We start from the raw sequence: 12,660 nt of genomic DNA, 5'->3' as shown, positions 1-12,660 counted from the left end.
GTATCTACATCTCCCTCCGTGTTGTTCAGCTGTGTTTTGTGGTTTCGGGTGCAGGTCCCACACATCTTTTGTTAAACTTATTCCCACGTATTTTATTCTCTTTATGCCCTTGTGGGGGGACGTTTTTCAAACTTCATTCCGGACAGGTTGTCTGTCGAGCCTGAAAATACAACTGATCTTGGCAGATTGATCTCGATCCTGAAAACCTGCTGAACTCTTTCAATGGTTCTAGTGGTTTTATGGTGAATTCCCTAGGGTTCCCTACGGTCACGGCACCTGCAAGAAAGATGTTTTAATTCTTCCTTTCCGGCCCCATGTCTTCAGTTTCATTCCTTGGCCTTATCGCCCTGACTCAACTTCCTCAGCGGAAGGGGGGGAACAAAAGGTCAAGAAAAGTCCCCCTCGCGACACAGACTCTCTTCCAGTCCACCTTACAGCCAGCCCCATGAGGCCCCCTGGCGCTCAAGGACGCCCTCCGGCGGGAAGGAGCACAAGAAGACGCTTTCAGAGCCGATTTTCATCACCGCCTCAGAGAAATGAGGGGCCTTCCGTCTCCGAGGATGCGGGAAGGCTACGGAGAAGGAACGTGCTGGAGAATTCAGTGTATGGAGGCAGAAATAAAAGCCTGAGCAGGAAAATTAGGACACGGAGTTGAGGACATCTCCCAGAAATCAGAGCCAACGCCAGGCCAGAGGGGAGAACGGGAAACCTGGGGCGCCAGCTCAAAGGCCCAGTGCCGTGCTGACGGGATGTCCGGAAGGAAGACGGTAGGGGAGACAGTCACACGAGATTTCCCCAGCCGGTGACTGAGTTTCCAGCTAGAAAAGCTCCCGACCACGGGGTGTGGTGGGTGAACAAATACACCAGGTGCATCACCGCCAGGGTACAGGGCACAGGACACAGGGCTCAGGGCACAGGGCACAGGGTGCAGGGCTCAGGGCGCAAGGCTCAGGGCTCAGGACATAGGGCTCAGGGCACAGGGTTCAGGACACAGGGCTCAGGGTGAAGGCTCAGGGTGCAGGGTGAACCCCGCAGGGCTCAGGGCACAGTGTGCAGGGTTCAGGGCATGGGGCCCAGGGCTCAGGGCACAGGGTGCAGGGCTCAGGGCACAGGGCGCAGGGCTCAGGGCTCAGGGTGCAGGGTTCAGGGCACAGGGCTTAGAGCTCAGGGCACAGGGCACAGGGTTCAGGGTGCAGGCTCAGGGTGCAGGGCGAACCCTGCAGGGCTCAAGGGCACAGGGTGCAGGGTTCAGGGCGTGGGGCCCAGGGCTCAGGGTTCAGGGCACAGGGCTCAGGGTGCAGGGCTCAGGGCGCAGGGCACAGGGCACATGGCTCAGGGCGCAAGGCTCAGGGTGCAGGGCTCAGGACACAGGGCTCAGGGTGCAGGGCTCAGGGCGCAGGGCACAGGGCACAGGGCTCAGGGTGCAGGGCGAACCCTGCAGGGCTCAAGGGCACAGGGTGCAGGGTGAACCCCGCAGGGCTCAGGGCGCAAGGCTCAGGGCTCAGGACATAGGGCTCAGGGCGCAGGGTTCAGGACACAGGGTTCAGGGTGCAGGCTCAGGGTGCAGGGTGAACCCCGCAGGGCTCAGGGCACAGGGTGCAGGGTTCAGGGCGTGGGGCCCAGGGCTCAGAGCTCAGGACACAGGGCTCAGGGCTCAGGACACAGGGCTCAGGGTGCAGGGTGAACCCCACAGGGCTCAAGGGCTCAGGGTGCAGGGCTCAGGGCGCAGGGCACAGGGCACAGGGCTCAGGGTGCAGGGTGAACCCCACAGGGCTCAGGGCACAGGGTGCAGGTCTCAGGGCGCAAGGCTCAGGGTGCAGGGCTCAGGGCACAGGGCACAGGGCTCAGGGTGCAGGGTGAACCCCACAGGGCTCAAGGGCTCAGGGTGCAGGGCTCAGGGCACAGGGCACAGGGCTCAGGGTGCAGGGTGAACCCCACAGGGCTCAGGGCACAGGGTGCAGGGTTCAGGGCGTGGGGCTCAGGGCTCAGGGCTCAGGGCACAGGGCATAGGGCAAAGGGCGCAGAGCATAGGGCTCAGGGTGCAGGGCTCAGGGCTCAGGGCACAGGGTGAACCTTGCAGCTTCAGGGGGCAGCAGGGAGTGAAACGGGGCCACGGGAAGATCAGGAACCAGAATGTTTTCCAACTTCCTCATGCAACACTGGAAGTTAAAAGACAATGCAGAAATACCTTCAAATTCCCAATGGAAGGTTTTTCCAACCTATAATTCCCTTCCCAGTCAGAGCATCGAGTGTGAGGGTAGAATAAAACTTTCATACACACAGGGTCTTACAACATTGATCTCCACCCTCTCTGTTTCCAGGAAGCTATTGGAAAATGTGTTCCTCCGAAATAAGAAATTACGTTGATCAAGAAAGAAGAAGGGGGCGCCTGGGTGGCTCAGTCTGTTAAGTGTCTGACTTCGGCTCAGGTCATGATCTCACGGTTTGTGAGTTTGAGCCCCGCATAGGGCTCTGTGCTGACGGCTCAGAGCCTGGAGCCTGCTTCGGATTCTGTGTCTCCCTCTCTCTCTGCCCCTCCCTCTCTCTCTGCCCCTCCCCTCCACTCATGCTCTGTCTCTCTCTCTCTCTCAAAAATAAATAAACATAAATAAAATTTTGGCTTCTTTTTTTTTCCAAAAAAAGAAAAGAGGAAGATGTGGGAGGAATCTAGCCCAGGAGAGAGGAGGGGCTCCCAGGATGATGGCAGAGGAGGGTGGGGCTGGCAGCAGGGGCAGCCGGCAGGCAGAGGGCTCCAGAAGGGGTGTCTCAGAAACCAGGTCAATGGGTGGATCGTTCATCGTTCACCGTGCTCACAGCAGAGGGGCATTTTACTGGAAATCCCGGGGTGAACTAGGAATAAGCACTTAGAAAGCTAATTCCGAGAAAACAAAAGTACGTATAACAAAGGTAATAGAACCAGGGGTCACTGTGGGTCTTTTGTGAGTAACGCTAACACAGCAACAGTCGTGCAAATGGTGATTCACTTAAGCCAAGGTAAAGCTCCAAGTGTCCCACGGGACCTTCTCTTATCCCCAAATTACCCCCAGGAGGATGGCCCCATGCTCCCCCCTCCCGACTGTGCTGAGTTGGCTGTGGCAGGGCCTTCCAGGGGTCCGGAGGTCCCGTGGTCACCGCCCGCCCCTTCTCCAGGGCCCCAGCAAGCCCCTGCTGTGGTCACCACCCCGGCTCTCCCCTGACACCGCCCACGCCATTGTGAATTGGCCCACAACAGGCGCTGGTCAGGACGATCGAGGCAGAGGCGGGAGCACAGTGGAAACTGAGGTTTCAAGGAGTACACGTTTAAGCATGTTTTTGAGAAGCTGGCACAGACTCCAGAAGAATCGGCTAGAAGCACTGCCCGTAGCTGCCTCCGGGGCATCCACGCTAGGGGTGAGGGACCCACAGGGACCCGCAAGGGACCTGCTAGTTTTGTTACAGGTCCTGAGCTAAGGAGATGGGGCCACTGGCCTGTGCACAGTGAATCCCATGGACGTGAACAGGGTCCACCTGGAACTGGGCATCGGGTACTGACCGCCCTGCCCCTCCTTCCTTGAGCAGCCTGGGCAGTGGCTTCGTTCCTCTCTGGGGCAGAAGAGGAGCCGAGGGGCCATCCCGTCACGTGAGGAACCCCTCACTGCTCAGAGGTGGTATTTTGGCCAGGTCCTCGGTGGCTCAAGGAGGTGCCGACACATGGCTTAGAGTCGTCTGGGGGGTACCCGGAACAGGGGACACTCTGGGAAGGAGGGGGCCCTCCAGGTTGGGAGAGTTCAGGGCCCCCACGTGCACAACATGGCAGCGCTGTGTGTGGTTCACAAGTCTGTGCTCATCTCAGGGCCGCGGGTCCGGACAAGGGCCACACCCCATCTGGGAAGCGGTACCGCCTGGGGGCAGTGTTTGGAAATCAGAGCCCCCCGAAGTAGGGAGAGGTGCCCCGGGTGCACAGCTGTGCGGCTGGAAAGATGGCTGATCCCATGAAGGGGACCCCCAGGGTCCTCCGTGGGATGGGCGGCAAAGCCAGCTGGGTCCTGGCGAAGCCCCTGACAGGTGACCCGGGGCTCGATGTTCGAGCGGTGTTCCCCCAAAAGCACGGAGGAGGTCCAGGTTCCCGGGGGAGGGAGGGGGGGCCAGGCACAACCCCTCACAAACCCTGACCATTCTCTTCAACTTCTTAGCTCTGGGTCTCCGACAACATGGAGTCTACGGGTGCCGGCCACGGCCAGCCGGTCCCTGGAGCCATTCGGACGCCCCAGAGGCAGCTGCCAGCATTTGGCCCTTCCGACCGGACGAGATGCGCTTGCTACGGCCCAGACGGAGAGGATGCTTTCCCAGGTAGTGCACAGGCATCGATGCCAGGACGGCCTTGGAGGCCCAGGACCTCCCCCCGGGGGCTTCTGGTCTCACCCCTCTGGATCCAGTGAGCTCCCACGCCCCACATCCCCCCACGCCCAGCAGGCCCCCCGCCCCGCGCCCCGCGCCCCACACCCCGCCAGCAGCCCCCGCCCCGCGACCCCGCAGCACGTACCAGCCTGCGGATCTCCCGCTCACACTCCTTCTTGATGCGGGAGATCTCCTCCTGGTGGAGGTGATACACGCTCCTGATTTCCGCGGCCTTGATCTTGTCGGCCTGGATCACGATGGTCAGCGCCTCCTCCACCTGCCTCTTGGCCCCCTTGAGCTCAGAGATCTCCTGCTGCATTTTGATCTTCTCCACCTCGAACCCCTTCTTGGCCTCCTCCTTGGCCTCAGACAGCAGCACGGTCTTGACCTTGTCGGGGGCGCCGTCGCGGAGCGCGTGCAGCAGCGCCTGCAGCCGCTGGTTCTCGTTGTCCTTGATCTTGATGACCCTGAGCAGCTCGGCCTCGTGCTGCCGCAGCAGCACCTCCCGCACGGCCTGGAGCTCCTTCGTCTTTTCCTCGTGCAGCTTCGTCTTCAGCTCGGTGAGCAGGACGGCGCTCTTGTGCTGCTCGTGCTCCCGCACCTGCCTCAGCTCCTGGTTCTTCTCCCTCTCCACCCTGCTCACCTGAAACACAAGACCGAGGAGGCGTGTTGCTGCGGGGCCCGCCTCTGCCGCCGCGGGCCCCGGGGGCCGGGCGTGGGGACCTCCGGGGTTCTTTCCTGCCGGGGCCGGGAGCCGTCTTCCCTTCCAGAACGTCTCCTTGACGTGCGGACTGGAGGCCGAGTCAAGCCTTGCCCGCGGGCGGTGGGACCACGCACCCGTGGGCGTCCGCAGGGGCGGGAGGCTGGAAACACTGCGAGCCTGGAGGGTGAGGTCACAGACACGTGGGCGCACACAGATGTGCTCTGTCGTCTCCCCCGTGGCCAGGCCCAGCCGTGCAGGGGGCCCAGCGGCCGCCTCTCCCGTGAACCACCGGGAAGAGGGCGCGGGAGGCCCTTCGGGCACGACCCTCCAGCCCCATGACAAGGGTGTCACGCTCACCTTCTGTCACGGGGAGGCCCACCTAGGCCGCCGCGCTCTGTCTAGATGACGCGTAACGTCTAGATTTTTGGAATCACTTGGATTTTTTACCGAATCTTTTGTTTTCATCTAGAACTTCACCCTTGGCTCAATGACCACACCGCCCACATGTGGTACGAAGTTGGTGCTCAGAACCTAACACGGGATGAAACAGAGGCTAAGCTGCCCTGGGTCCAGTCTGCCCCTCCCACCCCACCTCCACTCTGCATCCCCATCCACCGCACCTCATGTGGGGCCACGGTCCTTGGCTGCTGTCCCCCCAAGCCATCCGACCCCATCTGACCCTCGACCCTGCCCGGGTGCCTGCAAATCTTGCCTGCAGTCTCCAGCCCTGCCTCTGCACGCCGACCCCGCCGTTCACGCCCCTGCACAAAAAGTGCCTTATTCATCCCTGTCTCTGGGACAGGGCGTCCCTCCTGCAGGGCAAGTGTCCCCGGACGGCTTGGACCCCCCAGTGCTGGAGGAAATTCCAGCCCGGAGCCCTGTCTGAGCCGTCCAGGCCCCTGACACTGGCACAGGGGACGGAGCAAGCCCCTGGCCAGCTCTCTGGGTTTCCTCCAAAGAATGGGGTGGCTGTTGGGGCTTAGCGCACACGGGTATTTACTCCTTTTCCATCCAACGTGAACTGCCCTTTTTTCCAGTTTAAATTGAACTGAGGACACACGGAAAAGCAGATTTTTGGTAGCGGTTCTCAGTCGTGGGGGCAGGGCGGTGCGATTAGTAATCTGTACTCTCGAGGGCGCCCACTCCGGGGCGGTGTCAGCACACGTGGGAGGCTGCCGCGGCCCCCACTGTGCGGTGTGGACGCCGAGGGTCAGGTGCCGGAGGTCCTGCGCCTGGACGTGGTGGAGCCAGAACGGCCTCCTGGACGGAACCAGCAGAGAAAAGGACAAGAATCTGCACTCAGAGCAGGTGCTGGTCGGAGCCGGGAGGGAGGGCGGAGGAGAGAGTACCAGAAACGTCCAGGGTTTAGTGCTGACCACCGTCGAAGCCGTCTGGGGGAAAACGGGGCCCTCCCGTCCGGTGCCCGTGACTGCCCCGGGACGGTCTGCCAGCGCCCGAAGGGCCTGCTGAACACCCAGACCCGCACAGAGCGCCCTGCCCCGCGTGCCTCAGAATGCGAGCGGTCGGCTCACAGGGAGCAAACGGGGCCGGGGTCCCTTCAGCGACTGCGCCCCCGCCACGGCCGCTGCGGAACCGGCCGCTGAAGACAGAGGAACAAGCAGAACGGGGCGCTCCCAGGAGACGCTTCTGCGCCCCGGGACTGTCTGCGGCCTCGCTCGCCTGCGGTTCTGGGCTCCCATCTCTGCCGTCCGCCCCCCGTCTGTCTCCCGCAGCGGGCTTCCTCTGAAGCTCCCTCCACGCGCAGCCTGCGAATTCCTCCCCATTTGGCGTCTGAGTCTCCCCTACTGGAGATGCGGGATGGCGGGGAGGCGCGTGGCCCCGAGCACGCGGGTGGGGGAGAGGTGGCTGACGGAAAGCTGGCGACAGCCTCACGGCAGCCTCGCAGCGGCCACGAGAGCGGGCCACAGCACCGGACACAGTGAGCAAAGTGGCCGGCACCCTGAGCCCCGGGGGCCCTTCGTGACTCAGGCCTGTTTCAGGAACACACGACAGCTTTATAGTGCGTTGCTGAGAAGGTTATTCCACCAATGAAGCACGTAGAGATGTTTCCCCGAGATCCACAGCTGTCCCCCGACGGGCCGCAGCCTCCCGGGACCTCATTAAAGTCTGCCTCACGTGGCCACGCGCTGTGGGTGGCTCAGCGGCAGGGCTGGTGGCTGGGGCTCTCGACCAGCGGGGCTGCGGCTTTGCCTTTTCAGAGTCCCGGGGCTGAGCGGTTTCTGCATCTGGGGTGGCTGGTCCCCCCGACGCTGCGGGACGCCCGCTGGACCCATTGCTTCAAGGGGCCCAGTTTTCAAGGGACCACGTCGGCCTCAGAAAGGATTTAAACACAGGTGACAATTTCAACCACTGCTGGCTTCACCCTTACTGGCACCCCGAGCACCCCGTGTGCGGCCAGTGAGAGGCGGCCCCGAGCCCTTCGGACGCCCCGTGACCCCGGTTGTCTGCTGTCCACCAGGCCGAGCGTTCCGGGCCCGCGTGCTCACCTCCTGCCCACGACTGTCCTCCAGTCGCCCTGATTTCTTGCGATGGGAAATGGTATTCCAGTCACAGCCCAGGCCCGGGGCGGCTCCCTGCTCCGGGCTGGTCTCCGTGGCAGGCCTTCCCGATGGACCCCGTTCACGTGGTAAAACACCCTGAAGTTCCCACGCGGTTTCAAACTCAAACGCGGGGCTTCTGTCCCAGTTCTTGGCGGCTTCGGCGCCTCCGCTCCCTCGCGCTGAATCTGGTTGCCAAGGAAACCAGGGATGGCGGGAGAACATCCCATGATCACTCTTTCACTTGGTCCGCGGGAGGCGTGCGGTCGGGCGAACACAGTGGCTGCGACGTTCACGCTCTGCCCGCCCGCCGTGATGACGAGAGCGCCTGTTCCCCCACGCTTCCCGCTCCCTCCCAGTCTGTCACGGCCGTGCCGTGCCCGCGTGGTCGGTTCCGTGGCCGTGACAGTCCCGCCCTGCTCTCTGGGCTCTGCGTCTTTTCCTTGAGGAATCCCAGGGTGTCTCCTCATTTTCCCACTGCTCTGCCCCGACAAGACCCGCCAGCCACGGAGCACACGTGGCCTCTCCATCCTCAAGTTTAATTCAGAGAGAAACTGTGTTCAGTGCTGCCCGAAGTCCTCGAAGAAACCTTGGGGCTGGGGGTGGGGGTGGACACTGACGAGACCTCCGCGTCCCACACGGGGCCGAGCCAGCCTTTCCCAGAGGTGGGGGGTGCCGGCACAGGAGGACCCCGCCCGGCCTGCCATCCCGGTGGCTCGGACCTGCCCTGGAAACAGAGGGCGCACGCCGCCTGCAGGCGCGCCGTTGCCTCGCTGGTGGGCGCGACCGTCTCCCCTCCTGGGTCAAGACCGGCTTCACGCTCAGGCCGGACCTCAGCCCCACGAGGATGGCCCACTCGTGGCCTGTGACCAGCACGGGCCCGGCAGAGAGCAGGTGCTCACAGGACGGGCGCTCCCCTGAAGGGTCGGTATGGAGCCGGCCGGGCGTCGGGACACAGTCTCCCAACAACCTCCTGAGCAGAATGGAGGTGCGCCTAGAGTCTTAGCTGGAGAAGCGTAGGCAGGCGACCAAGGTATGTGTTAGGAGCAGAGTTCGTGTGACTGGCTTAAACCGCAGAGAAAAGGCACGGCTCCAATACGCAGCAGCACGGCCTCGGGCCGGCAGGTGGGGTCCTGCGCTCAGGCCACCGTGCTGGGCAGGCCCCACGGGCACCGGCCACGCCGCCAACAGTCCTCCGTCTCCTGACGGGCTTTGGGATCCTGCTCCACACCCATTTACGGGTGGAAGCTGCTGTAATCCTTTCTGATGCCATGAATGTTCGTGGCTCTCAAATACTGCTTAACGAATTTGCTCAGAGGTTGACGGAATTTTAAGTTAAATGGATAAACACTCCCACTGGGACGCTGCCTCGTTGCTTGTGGGCCACGTGGAAAGGACTTTTTTGTCTACGGTCTTATTTCCAGGAAATAGTCTGCGGTTCCCTCAGATATGGGGTGCTGAGGACTCGGCCATCTGCATGAGGACCCACAGGGGAGCAGGGCCCGCCTCACATGTGCCACGGCTACACGGCCCACTTCCTGGCTGGTGCACCGTCAGGCCTTGCTTTGAATGACTGAATGCACCCCCTTAGGTTCCACGCGGGTTGCCTGTGGCCTTTCCCCATGTTAGGCCAGTTTCCGGAACATTCTGTCTTAGTCTTTGTTCTTTCAAGCTATTAGCTTTATGAAGAAGGCACTTTTTCTCTGGCTCGTTATTTTGTTCCTACCATGTTTTTGTCTCCAGAGTCCCATGTGGCTCTATTTCCAGTGAGATTTACGTCCAAGTCTCGCCTGACGAGGAGAAGTCTGAAGCTTCCCTGCAGCCCCTCGGGCACCGTGGCGGGGACTTGGTTCCCAGGCCTGTAGCAGCGAATGACTGTCTCCCACAGGAGGTGTGGACACAATCAGAATTTGGGGATTTGGCAGTTAAGTCCCTGCCGTCGACTCCCACACCTTCCATGGACAGAGCTGATGCCACCACTCCCTGTGGACCCAGCCCCGCGCCGTGGGCTGCCTCTGCTCCAGCCTCCTGCCCTCATTCCGTGCCCTTCCCTGCCTGGCCTCCTGCTATGTCCCCTCCTCATCACAAACGGGCAGGACACTTGGTATTTCTAGACTCCCCCCACCTCACTGGGTTTGGAAAGACTGCAACCTTCACTGCTTTAGTGTAACAAACACACTGACCTTGTGACCAGGACACTGCACACGCCGAGTCTGAGGCTAAGTTCATGGTCTCCTGGTAGGTCCTGATCTGCTTCAGGACCCCTCCGCTCTCCCAGGTGTCCTGGTCCAGACAATATGGCCACCTGCGCGGCCACCGTGGCCTGAACTCTGGACCGCCTTTCCTGCCGCTGCACCAGGTGAGCCCTGCCCAGAGCGAGACACCCTCAGACCCACCTTTACTGGTCATTCTGGTCTCTGTCTAAAACCACCTCTTCTGAGAGGCCCTCCCCGATTTCCAGGTGGGGTGACTGCACCCCAGGTGCCTGCCAGCCTGGCTTCCTCTGGCCCGGCCGACTTCCTGTTCCTTGGTGTCTCCCTCATTGGGACACGGCGGCTCCCGTGAGGCCTTCCCTTTGAGCTCCTCTCCCTGCAGAGCTGGCTCCCTCCTTCCAGAAGGTTCTTCACCAGAGATGGTCCCGCTTCAATCTCCTGACAGAGGGCGGGCAGGAGGACAGTCCTGCTTCCATTGGAGTCATTTTATTCTTTACTGTCAAGTCTCCATTCACACAAGCATCCTTCGGTGACAAATTAACCGCTGGCTCAAGACCCAGAGTGCTCTGCTCTGGCGGCGACGTTCACTGGCATCTTTCCAGGCTTCCCAGGGACTTTCTCCACCCTGACAGCTGCAATCTGCAAAACGAGGTGTTTCTCCTCCAGAATTTTGCTGTGCTGGGAACTCCTGGTGAGGGGTGGGCGCTGTGCGCAGGTGGGGTCAGTGCCTCCACGGCCTCTGTGAGACTCCCGTCGTCCAGGCAGGCTTGTGGAAGAGGACAGGGTCCTGTGGCCGTCCCCGGACTTCCACCGTGAGTCCAGAATCAAGCCCCCCTCCCTGGGTGCTTCCAGAACATCTGGAACATGCCGAAAACCAGACAGAAGGTGCCAGTCCCGCCTTCTGGGTCTGGTTGTGCAAATCTGTCCCGTGGGTGCACCAGGGACACTAACTGTGGCACGTGTAAAGATTTCAGGATTGATGAGGACGAGGCTATTGACGGTTGTGATCACCGGACTGTGTTTTCCATCCCCCACTTCACGACGACCGAGGTGCGTGGTTCGCGGCCCACATGCAGCGTTTTTGCAGCGAGGCTCCTTTCGATGGGCTGAGCGGACAGACCGGCCGGAGGCACCTTCTCAGGATCCGAAGGGATCCTGAGTTACTGAACTGGCTGCCGGGGGAGACGGGGGAGCGCAGGCGGGAACTGGAAAGACGCGTGAGGAATGTGTCACCCACCGGACCTGCGTGGGGCGGGGCAGGTGTGGGCGCCCGTGCGATCCCTGGAAACGTGCACGCGGCGGACCCAGCAAACCCACCTGCGAGAGCTTATTCTGCAAGTACCCTCACACGTGCACACAGCGTGCTCCCTGCACGGCGCCCCGTCAGCCGAAAATCAGAAGCAGCCAGGATGTGGGGGCCAAACATCAGGCACAGGATTGCGAAGGGGTGCTGGAGCCGCTCCAGAGCCGCACGCGGGACCCCCGGGAGCCTGTGTGCGGTGAAGAGAGAGGACCCGGGGGCGGCACTCTGCTGTCGTCTCTGCGTTAGAAAGGGTCCCCAGACGTGCGGCGAGGAGCCTGTAACACGAGGCCTCCGGAGCGGGCACCGGGGCCGTTTCGTCCGTTCCTTCTGAATCTTGTACCAAGAGGCATGTCATCTTTCCAAAACACAAATGGTGGCAGGGCCCCAGCCCCAGGGCCCTTGCCCGGCAGCGAGAGGGCGTGATCTCCGACCCCGCCAGCCTGGGGCGCTGACAAGCGAGGAGGCGGCCCCCTCCCACTCCCCTGGGCTGTGGGGATGGGTGGGTTTTGGTAAAACCGCACAGGAAGACAATGCCGTGGCAACGGGCACAGAGTCGGCACACGAGGCAAGTACCGCTCGGCGATTTCCGCGTGGTGCTTCTGCGCATTGGACGAGGAGCACTTTCACCCAGTGAGACGAGGGCCTTGCTGTCTGCGTCCTATTGGACAACCCGTGAGCGGTGTCTGAAGCGGGGTCCTGGGCCTCCAGACGTCTGCACCTTGACCCTGACTCCACCCACGCCATGCGCCCGCGCCTCTCGGTGCCGCCCCTGCTGACCTGGCGACTGCCTGACCCCGAGCAGTGCTGACGTCGATGCCGCCGGGCTCCCCCGTGGGCTCCGACTCTCCTGTGGGCCCACAGAGGACGCCTCGCCACGGGAGCGGCCACGTGGTCGCTGTGACCGCAGCCGATGGCATCGGAGCGGCAAGCTCATCCTGGGCCCCTCGAGCTGTCCCTCCCTGGCACCGAAGGTGCTGCTACTGTCCCCTTGGTGCGGAGCAGGGACCTGAGGCAGAGGGTAAGCGCCCGGCGTGGGCCACACGCTCTTCCTGTAAAGAGTCTGGCGGGAAGTCACGGAGGCTTCGTGGCTCAGCCAGCAGACAGCACGTAGACGGGCAGCACGGCCGAGTCCTAATACCAGTCTGTTGGACAACTGAATCTAATTTCGTGTCATTACCACATGGCACAGAATAGTACAGCGTTCATGATTTAACCTGCGTGGGTAACCCAGGCGTTAGGCAACTGGGCCCAACCACCTGATCCCCTCCCCCACCCGCCTCCCGCAAGAACCGTCCCCCTCCAGACCCGCCTCTCTCCAAATCCTTTCTTCTCAACCTCCCCGGATGGGGAGAGGGCAGAGGGCAGACTTATGGCAGAGAGGGGGGCGGTGGGCCGGTGGGATGCCCACCACCCAGGCTTGGCCTGGCACTGAGCTGCCCTGTGACCAGCCCCCCGCACTCCTCCCAGAGGCCCCGGCCCCAGCCTTCCCTATGGGCCTCAAGGACC

General features: G+C 62.1%; 1 protein-coding gene across 1 annotated transcript in view; it reads right to left on the bottom strand.

Annotated features, from left to right (window-relative positions):
- Window positions 1–12,660, bottom strand: part of JAKMIP3 (Janus kinase and microtubule interacting protein 3) — a 115,868-nt gene that overhangs the window by 56,124 nt on the left and 47,084 nt on the right. The window contains 1 exon segment of the mRNA XM_042907528.1: window positions 4,523–5,020. Within this exon segment, the coding sequence (XP_042763462.1) occupies window positions 4,523–5,020 (498 nt within the window).

Source organism: Panthera leo, chromosome D2 (assembly GCF_018350215.1).
Source record: "Panthera leo isolate Ple1 chromosome D2, P.leo_Ple1_pat1.1, whole genome shotgun sequence".
NCBI lineage: Eukaryota > Metazoa > Chordata > Mammalia > Carnivora > Felidae > Panthera > Panthera leo.
Note: the sequence above shows the minus strand (reverse complement) of the source record. Positions and strands in the feature narration are given on the sequence as shown.